This window comes from Clarias gariepinus, chromosome 24 (assembly GCF_024256425.1).
Source record: "Clarias gariepinus isolate MV-2021 ecotype Netherlands chromosome 24, CGAR_prim_01v2, whole genome shotgun sequence".
Classification (NCBI taxonomy): Eukaryota; Metazoa; Chordata; class Actinopteri; order Siluriformes; family Clariidae; genus Clarias; species Clarias gariepinus.
In genome coordinates this window covers 3,436,675-3,456,752 of record NC_071123.1, presented here as the reverse complement: position 1 = coordinate 3,456,752, position 20,078 = coordinate 3,436,675, and the positions used below count along the sequence as shown (strand labels likewise).

Genomic DNA, 20,078 nt, shown 5'->3' with positions numbered 1-20,078 from the left:
CGAGCGCACATCTTCGACTAATTAATGCTCGTGGTGTTTTGAGGCTGGTGTAAGTGTGTGTAATGAGCGAATTCGATCAGAGGCTTTTGATGCGTGCGATTTGATAATGTAACGCCATAAATATGCATTTATGTTGCACCAATCATGAGCTTCTGCACTTGGTACAGTCAAAAATAAAGTTATTATTTTTTCACATCTCTTCTTGCTAGCATACGGTAACTTGTATCAAACAAGGTAAAGGATAAATTATCCCAGAAATAAGTCTAAAGTGTGGGGAATATCCATGTTTCCCTTAGATTTGTTGGTACAGTAAATAGCAAGAACAAAAAGACTCGGCATAAATAAAATGACACTACTGTATAGTCATACTTAGCATTAACACCACGCTATGGTGTGACGCAATTTATATCCGTCTAAAACTACTGTTTGAAATAAATGACTAGTTTCTGTAATTACTATGTGCTTGTAAATACAAACCATAAATTCAACCGAGATTATAGTTTGGCTCTCAAGAAGCAGCTTCAGATTTTTGGTTCCATCCAAGAAAGACAACACGTCTTCTTTTTAAAACCTGCCTCAGTATAAACCTGTTCGAATGGATAAAATTTTAGCCTTCCACCTTCCTGTCCTGCTTCTACTTTGACAGCTGAATGACGGCTTCATTTGTGCATAAGTTAAATATCCGTCTTCCACACGTGCACACACACACAAACACACACATACTGATGTTGTAAATTGCAGGGTGGAAGAGCCAGGGCAGTAGATCTTGGCAGCTGAGGGTTGTTACCCTATCATTTCCGCTCGTTGCTCTGTCTATAACAGGTGATAGACAGCATGCTGGTCAGCAGACTTCATTATCTTAATGATGATCCCTGGACACGAGACCGAACTCAGACTCTTCTAGCATCTTCTAGACAATTTAACAGCTTGCTGTATCTTTCTTTTAATAATGTCTGCTGTTCTGTTCAGATATAATGCTCATATGTGTCCATTTCTCATTCTCGCTTCCTGTCAGGTATTTACGAGACCCCTGGAGGAACCATTCTGCATCATGCTCACCTGGACATCGAGGCTTTCACCATGGACAGGGAGGTCAGGCGCATCAAGCAAGGGCTGGGCGTCAAGTTCTCTGAGCTTTTGTATAATGGTATGAAGCAAAGACCTTAACGCTTGAGCCATTATAACACATGAAGGTCTATCCATAACAACAAAAAGCTGCTTGTTAAAAATATTATTTTATATAACATTTATTGACACAAACCATCAAAAGGCCTAGTTTTTAAATATTCCTGAATGAATCTATTACACATGTGTCTATACACATTACGCGATCAAGTCAAAACAAGACTTGAGATTAAATTGCTGATGGATGAAGTCAAAAATGTACAGTAATTGACATTTACAGAAGACTTTAAGCACAGATATCTCATACTAATAAAACTTTCTACCTTGATGGTGTCCAAGCACCAGTGAAACACTGGTATAAGTGCATTAGTGTAGCAGGCGATTCTATAGAGAAATAAAGAGAGTTTTTGCTCTCATAACTGTGTTCTGTTACTCTGCACAATCAAAAGTTCTGGTTTGACTCGAACGCCCCTTATAATAGTTGTTTGGTGTAAAGCTCTTTGATCTCCTTCTGTTCAAAACCAAAGTACAGAATCAATATGTTTAGAAGTACAGGCCACGTAAACAGATGTTACATAATAATAAACCCCATGAGTGAGCACCTAGCTGATCACACACACAAACACACAGCACTTCTTCTCCGTTGTTTCTCACACCGAGACTCCTCCTTTATTCTCCATCCTACTCTGGCTCAGGTGTCCTAATCCTCTGGTCACAGGCACCAGACTGTTCTCTGGCCTGTCTTCCCTTCCCATAATAGGATTTGAACTCATTAGTAGCTGATTGCAGATCAGTCTCCCTGCAATTAAAGCCACATGGGAGTAAGAGAAGGAGCACCTTACAAAGGTGTGAACAGATTAAACTCATTAGAGTCCTGCACTCGGGGGAAACGGAGGCTGACGGAGATGGACAGGGAGCGCTCGGGCCTGATGTCCTGCAGAGAAGCAGGGGGAAGATAGCAGGGGGAAGAATGCTGGGAAGTGGGAAAAAAAATCTTTTGTTCATCTTTACACACGCATAGGGGCTCTAGAAAACGAATTATTACATTTAGACTTAACGTTTAAACAATATTTCTAATACTCACTTAGTCACTCATCGTCTATACCACTTTATCCTGTATTCAGGGTCGTGGAGACCTGGAGCCTATCCCAGGAGGCAGGGTACACCCTGGACAAGGTGCCAATTCATCGCAGGGCACACACACAAATACTCACACATCCATTCTCACACTACGAGCAATTTGGGAACGCCAGTTAGCCTAACCTGCATATCTTTGGACTGTGGGAGGAAACCGGAGTACCCGGAGAACATGCAAACTCCGTGCTCACTCCATGCACACTCCATGCACACAGAGACAGGAATCGAGCCAGGTCGGGAATCAAACCCGGACCCTGGACCCTGGTTTATTTATTGTAAAATTATTTTTATATGAAGCTATTACAGTAATTTTAGCATGAGGTTATACTTGATTGTATACTTGCTACCTTCTGTTTTTAAGTAATTAATTTTTTTGGCAGCAGCACCATGGCCTCACTATGGAAGAGGGTTAAGAGTAACATAAAAAATAATAATTAGAATTTTGACTTTATTCTCAGAATTCTGACTTTTTTTCTTACACTTCTGACATTAATCTCGGAATTCTAACTTTTCCCCAGAATTCTACATTGTTTTCTTAAAATACAGACTTTAATCTCAGTTAAAACCTTCTGATATTAAACTCTGAGTTCTGAAAAAACTCCTCCTCCAGGTTTCCTCCTACAGTCCAAAGACATGGCTAATTGTCATTTCCAAATTTCCCATAGTGTGTGTGTGTGCTTGTGCTCTGTAATGAATTAGCACTCCATCAAGGGTTTACAGCACCTTATGCCCTAAGTTCCCTGGGATAGGCTCCAGGCCCCCCGCGATGCTACACAGCATGCACAGATAATGAATGGATGGATAGATTTTTTTTTTTAAGAAAACACATGCTTAAAAGCAGTGGAAATATTAGTGACATCCATGACTGAAAAAGATTTATCATTATAATTTCATTAAGTGCAGTGCCTTCTTCATCTCGGATACTGTATGTTCAGACGTGCTTGGTGCTTTGACGTGGCTTTCGAGCTTTATTTTACTGTATGCATTAACCGACTCTGATTGTTTATCATTGTGTAGCTGTTTCTTTAATCACATACTGTGAGTTTGGATTTAAAAGTTATTAGTAATCGATACTATAGATCATACAGGATCTGTACATCACATTACTTTTTGTAGTAAGTCTGAAGGCCACATAAGGGTTTATTAATTCAAATAGTAACCATAAAAGCGAAATCAAGCTAATTTCATTTAAAGGATTTACTGCTCTTTGGATAAACACTTTTACTAGAAAATGTGAATTCCTGAAAAGGTTCCAGCAACTATTAAACAGATGTCTTTTATATCTCTGTGTGTGATAAACAGGATGGGATGGAAGGATGAGACGTCTTTGTTTGATACAGAGTTTTATATCTGAGTTTCTCATCTTTGGCAGGATTTTGGTACAGCCCGGAGTGTGAGTTTGTGCGGCATTGCATTGCCAAGTCTCAGGAAAACGTAGAGGGCAAAGTGCAGCTGTCTGTGTTCAAAGGCCAAGTCTACATCCTGGGCCGGGAATCACCTAAGTCTCTGTATAACGAGGAGCTTGTCAGGTAATCCAGCAATGTGAACATGTGATTATTGTATTTCTTGTTTCTTACATTTTATTCGATTTCCTATTCCTTGTATTAATTAGTTTTTGGACATTTGTACTAGTGCGAATATTTAGTTAGCTCACCCACACGAGAAAAAGTGTCTATTTATTAAAAAAATAAAAATAAATGAGCCCAAATCTTCCCTTTTTGGTATTAAGATTAAAGGATAAAAAAGAAAAGCTTTAGGTCCTGTCCATCAGTGATTCTTGTCTCCATCATACCTTATGTGTTTTATTTTTTCTTCACAGTCCTGCTGCCTTTTTTCTTGTGAAATAAAATAAATCATCAAACCCTTACAAATTAGTGACCAGAACCAGTGTATGCACCTTGTCCATGATAAAGCGCAGTGTGTCTTGTGTCGCTCGAACAGGTCACTCATGTCATCCATTGAGCTGGTGCCATCTGTAGAGGAACAAAACTCTACAAAGTACCAGTAGCTTTGGGAGATGAAACAAATGTCAGATTCTCTCCTGCAATGTTTTTTTTCCGTCCTTCTTGACATCTCTCTTTCTTTCCTCCTTGTCCTGGGAGAACAGTGAGTGTATTTAGTGCCGTGACCCCTGGAAGCCCTCGGGGCAGGCTCGGAGCTGACCAAAGCGGAGCGCCCATATGCCCAGGCCTCTCCTCTTGCCTCAGCTGTGCGCTAATGGCCCTCACGGCCATGCTGAGGGAAGTGGCCCGTTTCATGCTGGTTAAGCCAAGTTGAAAGGTCACGTCGGTGGATTTTGCTTTGTGTTTCCGTGGCGAGATTCAAGGAGAACCGAGTGCGCGAGAGAAGAAGAACGAGCGCGTGAGAGCCGTCGTCTCTCTGTCTCCCTGCAGTGACTCAACAGGGATCAGTAAATAGTGTCATTAGCACAGTGGTGTCCCTCACACGCTGTATTGATCCAGCAGAAATCTCACAATGTGCCTCGCCAGTGATTACACTGACAGCTGTACGTACAAAGAGTTACACACTAGGATAAACACGTAGACGTACAAGGTAGAGGAAGGGGGTCTGTTTTAACATCCCTTGTTCGGATCCTTCCTCAGACTGGCGTTCCGGTGTCTTTTCTTTTCCTTCGTCCTCCATTTCTTCTTTCCTGAAGGTCTAATTGTTGTGTTGGGCTTCTGACTAGGTGTCTGTGTTCAGCTCAGAGCAGCAGGTAGAAACTGCAGTAATTACTAAATACGGAGAGGAAAAAGAAAATCAGATCAATATGACTGGTATTGTTGGGGGGAAAACAGGAAAAAGAGTACACTCCGAAGATTTATATGTAGTCATTTAGCAGATGCGTGTACTTAAAGCAAGTTAAAGTGAGAAAGAATCCAGCCGTTCCCAACAGCTTAAAAAACAAACCAGTGTGTAATCAGATGTTTATACCCATAAATAAATAAATAATTAACAAAATAAAAACACAAAGTTTTTTAGATGTTTATCTACTATATACTGTAGTGATGGGAAGTTTGAATCATTTTACTGACTCGTTTCTTTGAATCTCGTTCATCAAAATGAACGAATCTTTTTTTGAGTCATTTAGTTCATTCCGTTCTTTTGATCAGAAATTAAATAAAATGTTAAATTTTCAATTAACAGACGTCTATATACACAAATTATGGATATAGTTCCAGTAATGATAATATTACAATGCAGCTAAGGACATATAATAAACAGAATGAGCAGCTCACCTCTCATATCTTCTAGTCCGAATCGTTTATTCTTTTGAATCTATTGCACTGCATAGCGTCTATGGGAGTCATGTGACAAAAGAACGAATGCGCATGCACGGCCAGTAGAAAATGAACAAATCAGTCTCTGAGACTACTCGTTCTTCTGAGTCACGTTAAAGATTCGTTCAAAAAGAACGAATCGTTCATGAACGGTTCTACTGCCTGTATAATAAAGTCGTCGTTTACATTTAAAGAAGAAAATACCTAAAATGATTGGATCGGATACTGTAGTTCATGCAGTGATTAATATGTTTTATCCAGCTTACCTATCCCGTGACCATTCCAAAAACATTCCCGTGTTTCAGAACAGTAAATTAATTTGCTTGCATCAAGCAAAGAAAACAACTCAGGAGACTTCTGAAATCACTGGAATTGGGTAAAGAACTGTTCAGCACTTTTTTAAAACCTGGAAGGATAACTTTTCCGAAAAACAATGTGGTAGGACAAAAAGAGTTTAACCAGAGATCACTTAAACACTTGGTGAAGTTACATCATAAAAATGAATAGTAGAAATCATTACTATGTGTTTAATAGTGAAAGTAGGAACGTTTCCATACACACGATGTGATGAGAACTCGTCAGTTTGCTAGAGAGCATAAAGATTGGACTTTGGAGCGATGGAAAAAGGTCCAGAGTCCAGATTAATCCTATTTAAAGGCCATCAGGGTAAGAAGGGAGGAGTATGAAGCTTGAAAATTTCTTTGAAAGATTTTCACAAATCTTTGGTTCTGTCTCGGGAACCATTACATTTTCTGTTTCAGAAAGAATGTTGAGTATAATACTGTTGGTGTGTTAGCTACTGTAGGTGTTGGTTCACAAGAGAAGAGCTTTAATGCACCTTGATTCAGATCTCTGAAACCATACCGGAGCGTTCCTCCAAAATATATATTCTTCTCTAAATTGGTGTTATGATGGTGGTGTAGGAAGCTGTCTTAATACCTTGTCTTCATTTTGGTTGAGATTCAGGGTTTATAACTCCCAAACCGTGCCCACTTTAGCATACTGTACCTGATGCATCAGTAAAATGATTCCACCTCTTTAAACTAATGCATTTTTGGCTATTTGTACTCCATCTAGGTATTAATAGTACTCAATGTATTTGAGTTTCATGGAGTCGTAAACCGGATGAGCGTGTTTCGTCAAGGTTTTAGACCTGGAGCAACTACCTTATTGGTGGAAATCATTTAGTTACAAGAGTCCAAGCAAGTACTTACATTAAATGAACAAAACTTTGCCATATCACTTATCCCATGGCCATTGATTATCAGAATTATAATGGTCTTTGAACTTGAACAGTGTAGGTCACTGAGAATCTGATAAAGCAGGCATGTAACTGATTTCTCTCCTCTCTGTCCTCCAGCATGGATGTTCAGGGAGACTACGATCCTTCAGATGCATCCGGCTTCATCAAGATCAATGCAGTGAGGTACAGCATTAATAACCATTTTACAATTTCTCTCTATTTTTGTATATTTTTAACTCGTTATTGATGGCAAAATTCATTTTCCATTTCTTTCAATTTGCAGGCTTCGAGAAAATCACAGGTTGCAGGGACAAAGCCAGTTGAAGCAGTGACACTTGGCCATATGAATTATGAAGTCAATCTCCCCGGTTCATCTTGCACTATCTGGGATAGGCTTTTTTTTTTAAATGCTCAGTTTTTGCTCTTTCTATGGTTTTCAGCTTTCTCTTTCTGCATCGTGTATCGTTGTATTGTGTAAAGCGATATGAACCAGCACCCAAAATACTTTCCAGGCAGGCCAACGTATATATATATATATATATATATGTTAGGCCATTTTACTTTATAAATTACAGACGTGGCCCATTCGCACGGGATTAAGGTCACAGACAACCCCTGCAATTATTACAAATGACTAGAGGTCCCCAGACAACACTAATCAGGTGCGAATAGGGCTTTAGATTACTTAATATTGTCATTTTTTTACTGTGGCCATCTGTGAACGTTTTTTAAAACCTCTGTAACCATTTACACCATTTTGTTTTTGTCTGTTTTTGACACAAGTGCAAAGTCTTTATAATCATTAGTCCTCTATTGTTAATCGGAAAACGTAGTCTAGTCTATGCTAAAGGTATAACAATGAAATAAGACGTAAGGCTCATAAAAGAGGAGATACGGTTCACATTTTAAGACATTGTATTGATTTTTTTTTCAAAATCAATTAATAAACACCACTTTTACAATATAGAGCACTTTGCTTAAACTAAGCTCTTCCTGAAAGCAACACGCCAACACTGTGCCATCTGAAGTAAATTTTAATTATGAGTTGTTTGTTAAGACCAAACCTTTGAACTTTTTGCCTATATAGATTATCAGCATGTTTGGCAAATTGATAAGTTGATAATTGATAAGTTAAAGAATTTCCAATTAGTACCTGGCTGCCTCTGCCACGAGTTCCTTGACGAAAGGCTTGATGTTACTACCGGACTACTGATCTGAAGATTCCAGGTTCAAAACCCAACACAACCCCAGTTGCTCCTCCTGGGCCCTTGATTATGGATCATAACCCTCAAATGCAGTAAATGTAAATGTTGAATTAACACCCAGCATTGGTTATATGAGTGCAGTTGGACTGAAATAAACACTGAAAAAATTAAAACATCACTTCAGTGAGAACTTCACTGTGTGCCAATAGTTAAAAAGGTTTTGCATGGAAAATATATTTGTACTGCTTAAAAACATTTTAAGATGATTCGGTATCCAGATGTGCTCAAGCTCAAAATATTATCATGTCACCATGCATTATTTTTGTAAATATCTTTTTTTCATCAGATACGTCTAATATATAAATAGATCATTAATCTGTTCTTCTAAAACTGAGCATGACATAAAAGAAGGTCAAATGGTGTTCTGAACATTAAAGCAGAATGAAATGTATCCAGCCATCAACCCACTTGTCATGAGACAGTGACATAATAGTGGACGAGTACCTCAACGAAATGACATCTCAAACTTCGCCAAGCCTCTTACTGTCCACCAAACTGTCCTGAACATACACTTACACGCTCTCTTCTTCGCCGACCTCTTCACTCCGTTCCATTAGCCGTACCCGAGGTGGTCTCTGGGTGCTTTTCCGCACCGCACTTAGAACCAGGACCAGGAGCCCCCCTGCTGACTTTAATAAGGTCCCTTCCATGGCAATCAAACACCAAACTGGAACATTCTGTTTACATTCAGCAGTATGCATTTCGCACACACAAACACACACGCATACAATTTACAGCAACCTGAAACTTTTTCTAAACCGTTATAGCTTGGGTATTCTACAAGTGACGACAATCAAATGCAAATTGGACAAACTCCATTTGAGTTTCCAAACCCTTTAATTGTGTCTTTGGACTGGGAGATTAGTCCCTGCTCCCCCTGCTAAGCCTCAAAGCCTCAAAGCATACATACAAAAGTTTGTATTTGTTTGCCTTTTGAATTGGTGAAACAAAATCTATACCAAATTTTTTACTGTTATTAAAACCCAAAAACAAATGAAACGTTATAACTTAACTTGAATACGTTACAATTAATGTCATGCTCAATGGAGTGGTACTTTATAACGGATAAAGTTTATTCGTTAACTTTTTTCCTCAAAGTATTAGAAACGTTTAAATCCAGACACATCCAGGGCTGGAAATACGAGGATAAGCAAAAATCATATTAATAAAAATTATTTTAAAAATAATGTTATTTCCGGTAACATTAAAACATCTGTCGGCCGTACTGTTTTATCATTGCTTTGTCTTCAAGGCTGATGTCCCCCAGTCACTGCTGTGCAGATGTGAATGTGTTACACCAGTTCATTTGTTACTGCGGTGCAAGCAAAAATGGATAGCTGGTGCCAATACAACTCATGAAGTGTTTGGATATTGGCAATATTTGGAGCAATAAAAAAAAGAGAATCATTACTGTTGACGCGACACGGATTCATCACTACGAGCCTGAGAGTTAACAGTAGAGTATGAAACGAGAACATCCTCAATCACAGACCGAAAAAAAAGTTCAAAAGTCGAATTTTCAAGGGTCAAAAGTACTGGAACATTATCAGGAAAAAGGTTCAACAATCAACAGTGCTCGTTACAGTGAGACGCTTGTTGAAGAGCTGACTCGGTTTAAACAGAGAGCACTGATATACGAGAGCGTCGTGATCTCAGCATAAAACTTTTTTAAATTAATGACAGAATACAAAAGCTTGTTAACGGAGGAACAAAGTGTATTGGAAAACAAGGAAATTATGTCGAAAAAATGATGCATTTGTTTTTTCTAAAAGTTAATTAAAATAAATGGAGAGCAAATTATACATAAAAATGTCAAAATATTACTCAATTTAAAAATGTGTTCAGCTGAAAGAGTACACAAGTGTAAGTTAAAATTTTGTTACCTCTTAAATGTATTAAAGTACTAAACAGTTCAAATCTTTCAACTGACGGTATTAAATAGCTTATGACAAATTGGCGATTTTTACTAGTCTAAATAAAAATTTAAGGAGCACAATGAATGAATATGAATATTTAATTTTGATAATACTCATGTAATGTACACAGAATAATACTTAAGCATAGTAACAGGTTAAAACTACCATAAACAACCCTGAATCCTACAGCTTGAGCTAGTAATAATAATACATCCTATGTGGGTCTTCAGCTATGCTGTCTTGACCCGGTTTGTGAAAGCAATCCCGAGCTCTTGTTTGATCTCCACAATAGAAAGGAAGTCAGATGACATCAAGGCGATTGGTTGTCACAAGGAGGAAGTCTAACAATATGACAGCAAGGGGAAAAAATTGCTCTGTGCCAAGCCCTGTCTCACGTGGCTGAAACGGTAGCTCGAGACGGCGCTACCTGTCAGGCCAGGTATGAAAAAGGTGAGACTCACCCAATGGATTTAATCATGCTTGACCTTTGGCCGGCTATCTCTCATTAAGTGGTGTCCTCAGGGGGCCGGGACACAACCAAAGGACATGAATAGTTCAAGTTGTCATACAGAATGAGCACTAATGGGAGCTCTTCAGTCTCTCTGTATGCCTGCAATGATCCTTTAGAGTATAAAGACTGCTATTGTTCTGCACGTCGCTTGTGAAACCAGAGTCTCGTCACTGCTGCTTAGTCAGCCAGACTAGACGTGCCACGTAGATAGACAAACTTGCACCATACTGAACAAATCCTCCGACCTGTAGATTTACTCACTGCTACTTTAAGACAGTCACTGTATAAGCAGATATAAGCTGTTCAGGCTAATATAACGACTAGAACCATATTTTAAGGATGCTAACAAGTTAAAAATAGATTAGCATAAAACAGCATGTTATCATGTTGTGAAACCAAACATTGCATGTCGCTCAGAATAACTTCACAATTTAATCATGTTTGTCACTTGATTAAGATTTCTGTCACTATTGCTTGTTGGATTGGAGCTTTTTGCTAGACTGTAAGTTAACATTGCAGCAACCTAACTTACAGTATTAAATTACAGTATATTGTCTTATCAGGATATTAGCAGGCTAAAAGTTATAAAATACTTAAGATTAAGTGAGGTTGAAAGTCTATTTATTTAATATTTTACGTAATTTACATGTATTTTTGTACATGCAAAATTATGAATATAGGGTAGTAAATTGGTAATATCGGTAATATTTTTGGTGGCTGGAACGGATTACTGTTCCCCTGAACAGATGTGTATGTCGAGGTGCTACTTGTATTGCTAATGCTAAAGAAAGCAACTAAAATTTATGTAAATCTTCCACAGTATTCTACAATGAGCCAACCAATGGTGTAGTGATTATCACTGTCGCCGCGCACCTCTAGGGTCGAGGGTTTGATTCCCGCCTCAGTCTGTGTGCATGGAGTTTGCATGTTCTCTCTGTGCTAAGTGGGTTTCCTCCCACAGTCCAAAGACACACTAATTAGGCTTATTGACGTTCCAAATTGCCCATAGTGTGTAAAGGTGAGTGTTTATGTGTGTGTACCCTGTAATGGATAGGCTCCAGGCCCTCCACAGACCTGTATACAGGATAAAAGTGTACATGAGTTTTATTTATTGCTGAGTAAATGATAATTTGATTGATTGAAGGTTTTTTTTTTCTTTATCTTTTTTTTTTTTTTTACTTCTTGACTGCTGACATTTTGGACCCTTTTAGGAAGGAAGTTCAGTAAACGTCTCCTTGCCAAAAACCGCTGCACCTCCACTGTACAACTGACAACTTTTAGAGCAAACAAATTAATTTTAATCTATGAATTCCTTTGCAGCTGGGATTTTTGCCCAAGCGACTATTCCAGGAAACTAATGAACTAATTATCTTCTGACCAATCAGATTTGAGAGTATAAAACTACTGGGGTATAAATAAATCTGCAGGCATTTTATTCCTAAATATGTCACAAAAGTGTCCATCTGCCTCGCTGCTTCATTGACCCTTATTATAAACATCAGACATCATTACAAAGGTACATGAACAATGGCAGGAGCAGGTCAGCAGGTCAGTTAAAACCAATTAGAGTAACATAAAACCTTAACCCAGCATGGGAGCTCTACAGGCTTTCTCATTCAGGTTTAAAGGTTTAATTCTGTCCAGACAAAGTGGAAAGAAATACGTACCTGTACTTCCCAATTTTTCTTTCCACTTTAAAGTTTAAAACCATAACCTGTTTCGATGTTATAAATATTTGATCATCGCTAAGTACTTTTAGTCGATACTTACTAATCTTCCAGGGGATCTGTTGAGTAAATCTATGTTGTGATTATGATTATAATGCAGGACTATGCTGCCTAAATCTTAGGCGTGTTAAGTAACCCTAGAGGTTTGGATGGAGCGTGTACTAATGGGTCTGAGCGAGACAATGAGCTCACGTTCTTTGTCCTGTCTGCTGGATTTATAGCGCGCACACCAGAGATCGACGTTGTTAAAGCATTGCACTAATGCGTTTTTGCGGCTTTGGTTAACATCCCCGGCTTTATAAAAATGCAAGCGTTCTTGCAAGTCGACTGCGCCCACTTTGGCACGATTCAATTAAGCAATCATTCGGTTTCAATTACACCAAGATCCATGTTTTATAAAATGATGAACCGATAAAAAGCTTGGAGAGAGCATGCATCTACCATGTCAGGCTTTCCTAATTTCATACGCCATTTAACATTTGTAGGCCATTTACATAGTCTTTGTAGAAGGTCACTGACTGCACTGAAAAAAAAAAAAAAAACAGTGCTTCCTTGACAGTATGTATGACGTAAAGCCATTTCTGGGCGTCTGTCGCTGTCAAAGGGCATCACATGCACCCCTTTCTAATCTCTGTGCCAGATCTATAAACAGATGGGGGGGCCATTACGGTCAAATCCTCAGTGTGTATGTTTTCCGGCGAGTGTGTGATAAAATATTGATGGAAAAATTGTAATATTTTGCCTGCCGCCTCGAGCCTAGTTGGGGCGCTCGGCTCTTCTCGGGTTACAGTGCTTTTGCACCAACCTGAGCTTTATCTGTCAATGTGCTTTCACACTCCATCCCTGCTCAATGTGTACTGAATCAATAGCTTTTTATCAGAACAAGTGGATTAACTTACTTGAACTTACTAGATAAGAAATCTCCCACATCAAATGAGCAAAAATGTAATTGACACTTAAGAAAAAAAATACAATCTTGATTGTTTTTCCTTTAAATAAACACACTCTTCATAGGCATATCAATAATTATGTTTAAGTTAATATTAATATAAAATATTATTTTTATTTTATTCTATTCTAACAGCTTAACTCAAATATCACCCTAGTACTCGCGAAACAAACCAAAGCCAAATTCAATAGAGGCTCTGCGTCTTTAGAACAATCAACCAAACGGCCTAAGAGCAAGCAGTGGTGAGTAGAAATGTGATCTCTGAGTGTCAAACTGCGTATAATAAAGCTTCCGTCTTGCCATAACCAGCCTCGTCATGTTTGGACACAAACCCTCCCCTACACACACACAGCACACACTCCCCAGGCGTGTCAGTAATGTAGCATATTGATCCGAGTCAATAGATTTATTTGGCTCTCTGCAGCCTCTGTGTTGGAGCCACACCCTGGGGGCCGCTGTTTTGTTTGCTGGGGCCCTCATTATGTCTTTCGATTTGTTTTCTGTATTCGTCGGTGGAGGCTGAGAGGCTGGCTGTGTCTAAGTTCTGATCCGAGTGGGTTAAAGGTGATGCCCTGTACCTTAGATGTGTGCACTCTAACCCACCCTTTTAGTTATTAATGGTCAGGATGTCATTAGGAGGTGTGTTTACAGGACTTGCATTTATGGAATACATATAGAAAAAGAAAAAAAAACTTTGCCAGGTTAATGCTATCCTAGTGTAGAACCTAATTAAAGTCATTTCCATTTCCCCCAGACTCACAGCACAACTGTGTATTAATAATCTGCCAAACTCTCTCATGACATATCTTATTATTTTCAGCTATAAATATTAACACATTTTAAACAGGAGTGTCTAGCATACAGTTTGCAGTCGCATCCAGCAATCACATATAAATAAGAATTGTCTGGTGAATCATTATTGAATTGTAAGATTTAAACAATAGAGCAATAAAGTCATCATGGTTACTGTATACTGACAAAATGTCCTAATGATATGCTATAAACATGTCCCTTCACAAACTGTGTCCCTTCACTGAACTCATTTATAGCTTTTCACAACAACTTATGTTAAATACATGAACTTAATCACTTTTAAAAACTATATTTATTAATTATTTTCATTATTGTAACAGTAGAAATAGAGGATTTGCCTTTGCCTTGACTTGGTGTTTAGAAATTAAGTAGACATAAAAACATTAAACACGTACCACTAAAATATGTATTTTTTTTAAATGTTATTTAATTTAAAGGGGCTTATTTCTACTTTTTTCATCAGTGGGGTGCCTCAAGGGTCTATTCTAGTCCCCTTTTTATTCTAGCTCTACATGCTTCCCTTGAGTGTTTTAATCCAGCTGTTTAATATCTCTATTCCTTTATATGCTAATGACATGGCATAGTCAAGTGTCACATTTTTAAGATAGGTTAAACATTTTTTTTTTTAAATCTATTAAGGACTGGATATTTAATGTTCATTAAAATCCTTCTAATTTCAAGGGACTTGCATATAGTGCTTATTTGTTTGTTATCTATTGTCATACCTTTTACAAGCTCACTCCATGAGCCAAGGGATTTGAACACATCCTTCTGGTCACTAGATTTGAATCTTAAATGCAGATTTGCTAAAACATTCTGGTTTTAAACTCTGTTTCTGTCAGATGCAGCATTTTGTCTCTCCTAACATTTACATGTTTGCTGTGAGTGTTATTTGAGCTCCATTCGAATGGAAACCTCTCATCGCCTGCTGAGATTCGCTCACTGATGTTTGCAGTAATGACAAGAAAAAGACAGTTGTAAAGGACAATGCTTTCTGAAATTCTCTCTGTCTCACTTGTGTATTTTTTTTCCCCTTTTGCTCTCAGCTCATGGTGGGAGGATTGCACAAACAAGTCCATTTACCCATTATTTCATCGCAGTCACTGATAGCAACACAATAACTTCTACATATGGGGAGTGCAAGGAAAAGAACATGACAGGTGGGGAGTAAGTGTATGAGAGGTAGGGGATGGAGAGAGAGTGAGGGATGGAGAGAGGGGGAGGAAGGAATGGACAGCAGGGAGTGGTCAAGCCGTCCCAGCGGAAAGAGAGAAATGATGGAAAAACATCTGTAATTTTCACCACGGGGTCCCTGCGTAATTGAGTCGTTGAAAGTACAGACTCAAAGCAAAGTGGCTGGGGGGTTGGATGAAGAACAGATGAGAAAGAAGGGAAAGAAAGATAACGAGAGACACAGAGGACAGAGAAAGTATTTTGAGAATGTAGTGTATTGTTTTTGATCGCTTCACAATGAGAAAGAATTCACCATAACAGCATGAAAACCTCAACACATTTTCAGATGAAGCAATTTTCTGGATTAAAGGATACACCTTTATGCATACACACAATGTTTTTGTGTATTATAATATTACATATCATACAGTTATAATCTATAGTGCATGATTGGAATTTAATCTTTAAATGGATTTATAATAATTTTACTTATCTGGTACAATACATATAAAAAATAATACATATTTAAGTATATTTAATGTAAAAACTAATCTATCTATCTATCTATATTACTTATTAAACACAAAATTTAGTTATTTTATCTTTATTGACTATTTCGCATAAGAATTAATGTATTTGTGAGAATCAGATCTTTCTTTTTTCACCTCAAGCGGCAATACTGTTCTCTCATGTCTTAAAATAACAACTGACTGTTGTTGCTAGTACTTAATTAACAAAATCTGTTTGTTATTTCGTAGTTATGAAATTGCTAGTGTTGTTCTACAGTAGTATGTACAGTAGGAAATACCTATAAAAAATAAACACATTGAATTATTTCAAATTTTTATACTTAAAAGGAATCTGGATATGTGTGCAAATAATTTCTTCATCAAAGGGGTACAGTAAGCTGTTGGTCATTGTGATACCTGTAATGTGATGTAAAGCCTCACCAAGGACGATCATATACAATACAGTGTTGGTGTGATTATATAATCCGTTCATACTGACCGAAAAGGATGAATCACATTTTCATGAGAGATAACCCAAAAAAAATCATCATTTTGCATCAATAGTCTTCTCTGTACAGGCACTAAAGCTGCATTTGACTGGAGGTCATGATAGACTTCCCAACCCATTGACAATGAAATCCAATGAAAATGTCATCGCATGTCAGAAAACTTTCTTTGGACCTTTCTTTGTCCTCACGTTGAGTTCCTCCGCATCTGTACTGTAAGTGATGTCAGGTCAAAATGGCTGCAAACATCCTCAGGAGTAAACTTGAGTAAAAAGGTACTTCTGACTTACTTAAGATCAGTCAATCAACATACTGTACAAACATCACTATTTTGATGATGTGAATCTACAAATGAGGCCAAAAACAAAATAAACATATGGGCAATACTAAACACCCCCATGATGCATTAGCTTGTAGATCCATCTTTAGCGGCAATAACATGAAGTCATCGTTTGCTGTATGACTTTATCAGACTCTCGCTGCATTTTGGCCCATTCCTCTTTACAGCATTACTTCAGTTCATTAAGGTTTTCAGAAGTTCAGAAGCTCTCTCAAGGTTCTGCCACAGCATTTTGATTGTGTTAAGGTCTGGACTTTAACTAGGCCATTTCAAAACTGTACAATTTATTTTTTTTAGCCATTCTGATGTGCTTCAAAAACAATCCCAGAACATCACATGTGCTTCATTCAGATGTAGTTTTGCCAACCTCTGAGTTCTTTTTAGGCAAAATAAAAATTTTCCTGGCACCTCTGTCAAGCAAACTGTACTTTTTCAGTCTTCTTCTAATTGTGATGTCATGGACATTTAAAATGCTCGGTGACATCTGTAGGGTGTGTATTTCATGATGTGACCTTGGGGTGAATGTGTAGATTGACAACTGTCTTAAATGCTTTTCACTTGTCAGTAATATTTCTCACTGTAGAATGTTGAACTAGAATTGTTTGGAAATGTTTTTACATGTATAACCCTTTCCAGATTGATCTTCATTGCTTATGTCTTTCTTTCTTTCTTTGCATTGTGTTAACACACCTTAATGACTAACAATTTACAAAGCTTCTGCTTTAATAGATGTCTGCACACCTGCTGGTGATTAATTAATCAATGGCTAATGATTAGCAACACCTGGCTGCCACTTGGTCTCTTAAATCCCGTGGAAGCAGTAAGGGGGTAATTAGTATTGCTCACATGCTTCTTTTCTTTCTTTTTGCCTTCATTTTCATTATATAAATAATGACACTATGAACATAAGCTATATGTTGTTTTTTTTGTCTGAGGTTGTATTTGCCTAATACTGAGACCTGAGTTTTATTATGTTTTATACCAAATAATACCAAAGAATTGTATTCATTAGTAATACTGAAGAACCTGCGAGATGCTAAATTTACACATATCTGCCAACCTTGCTCTAAATGCAGGATCTTGCATGTTTAGTGCATTGCAATATCACAAATCATATTTTTCTTCTATCGACTTTTGCACTTTTATGATTGTTAGATTGACTTTTAATCATTAACCACAAACCAGCACCTTTAACCACAGATCTGGAGTACGCTGTGTTTCGGTTTCTATGATGCAAACCGCTTTTCAGTAGGTCGCCGTTCGTAAAATTTCATTATGTCTCTTATTATGTCTGTCTGGAGCTGACAGGCCCACACTCTAGGCAGTGAAAGTTTGATTTTGTGGTTTGGCAGCCATCCCAGACGTCTTGAAACACTCTTGCACTCAACTCAGACCTTCACCCATCTGTTAATACGCACATGCAGATTATTCATGAATTTGCATTACAGTCTTTTGTTGTGCGACACCTGATCAGCCCTGTACCGATGTTTAACTGCCCTGAGAACGTCTACGATTACTGATGTGCAGTTTCCCCTATCCTGCTGGCCTTCTTCTCACCACGTCTGCCCTTCTCACACCTGCTTTAAATCATCATTCCAGCTGAACCGGTTCATAACGGTTGCGACAAGCTCTTTGATGCCAGGATTTGACTTTGCAGCCCCACCTGCTCCAGAGCTGGAGTTCAACAAAGAGCCACATGTTAGTAATATCCAAGCACAGGTCTCATTTAAAATGGAGGTTTTATCTGAATGTGTGAGTTAGGCAGAGGTAAGGGCAACCCCGTGATTCATTTCCTTTCTGTGTTTTTTGGAAGTGACATAGTGCCTGGGGTTAACAGGGAAAGGAAAACATAACTGTCTGCTTTGCTCATATAATCGCACAATGCACAATGCATGATGGAGCAAAAATTAGTCAACTCCACATGCATAACTTTTACATGATTAACTTATCTTACACCCTTTGTCATGGCAATTTTTTTTTTCACTAAAACCTTTACCCCTTTGCCTGTTCGTCATTTTAAAATCACTTTTACGTACTGTACTCTGGGGTCTACAAGCTAAGGATTCCTTTCCCAAGCTTGATCCTGATGTTTCTCACAATATTCAGTGTAACTGCAAGACATTCGTTGTTGTAAAACTTTAATGCCACATGCCAAAAGCTCATATTCCCTGTCACAGGGTGAACGAAATCCAGAAGTCAAAGGCCATGTGGAATTTGCATAAACAGACTTCAGATTTGCACCTATTTTAACACATTTTACTTGCACCACTTCCAAAAATACTTCGAAGTCCTCCAGATGTTCAACGTTAGACGTTTGCACATGTGCGGGATAAGGGGAAACTGCGAATGAGTTCATCCTCTAAATGCAAACGGTCTACAAGAGTATCATGTTCACAGAAACTATATAATCTTTAAATTGTGTTTTTTTTCTTTTGTTTTATGATTTACAAAAGGGCACATCTGATGCAAATATGTATCATGTAATGCAGAATTATTTAATATTTACAATCTACCCCATGTTTAAACGATGACCTAGTGATGTTCCTCTATAACTGTTTCTCAAATAAATACTACAGCTTAATGCAGATCTTGGGACAAAATAAAGATTTTGAAAAACACCATGCATGTCTACAGTGCCAATAAAAATCCTTTACAATAAAGGGTGGCATGAGATTATAGATCATACAGTTCAAACAAAAGGTTTAAATAATTAACATGACCAGCTGTATTGTTGTATGAACTTCAACACCACTTTATAGCCCCTTTACAGCTGTTATAACATAAGACAGTTTATAGCAGCAAAGTGACAATAACAGAAACTATCAAGTCTAATGGATGATGTAATGGAATGTAACAAAATTTAATGTAACTATAAAAGTTTCAAAGTACAATAAGTTGTTTTTTAATTAGTTTCAAAATGAACCATGGCTTAAGTGCGGCTTAAATTTAAAGAAACTTAAAATATAACCAAAAGATTGTGCTCATCACACCCCTATGCACCTGTCAAACATCTCATTCCAGATATATTCTCCTTTTGCTTTGAGTCTTCTGGAAATGGTTTCTACTAGATTTTGGGGCATGACCTAAGGAATTTGTGATCATTCTGTAACAAGAGCATTACTGAAGTGATTTCAAGGCAGGTTCAGGTCCTGTTCATCCCAAAGCTGGTCGGTGGGCTTGTGTACAGTCAGGGCCCTAATCAGGACACTCAAGTTCTTTGACTCAAACATGTCTTTGAAGCATGACTTCATGAAACAGGATTTACACACATGGAGCATTTTTATGCTGGAATATGTATTCTATGAAAGGTATTCTAGGGAATTGTTTACCTTCAACGTTGTAGTAACAGTTCCAAGAACTACATGTCCAGTACTGGGCAGAAGAAACCTGCAAATAAATTCTGTAGAGCAAGGACGGCTCCAAATAAAAGAAGGCACGGTAGTGTAGTGGTTAACACTGTTGCCTTGTACATCCAGGGTCATGGTTCGATTCCTGCTTTGGGTCTGTGTGCATGGAGTTTGCATGTTCTTCCCATGCTTGGTGGGGGCATACTCTGGTTCCCTACCTCAGTCTAAAGACATGT

The 20,078-nt window shown here is 38.0% G+C and overlaps 1 protein-coding gene across 1 annotated transcript in view; it reads left to right on the top strand.

Annotated features, from left to right (window-relative positions):
- The window catches only part of ass1 (argininosuccinate synthase 1), a 35,429-nt gene extending 27,276 nt beyond the window's left edge, over positions 1 to 8,153 (top strand). The window contains exons 12-15 of the mRNA XM_053484708.1: positions 1,016 to 1,147; positions 3,635 to 3,791; positions 6,904 to 6,969; positions 7,070 to 8,153. Coding sequence (XP_053340683.1) covers positions 1,016 to 1,147; positions 3,635 to 3,791; positions 6,904 to 6,969; positions 7,070 to 7,118 — 404 coding nt within the window. The 3' untranslated portion in view covers positions 7,119 to 8,153. The remainder of the gene's footprint in view (positions 1 to 1,015; positions 1,148 to 3,634; positions 3,792 to 6,903; positions 6,970 to 7,069) is intronic.
- The last annotated feature ends 11,925 nt before the right edge of the window (positions 8,154 to 20,078 follow it).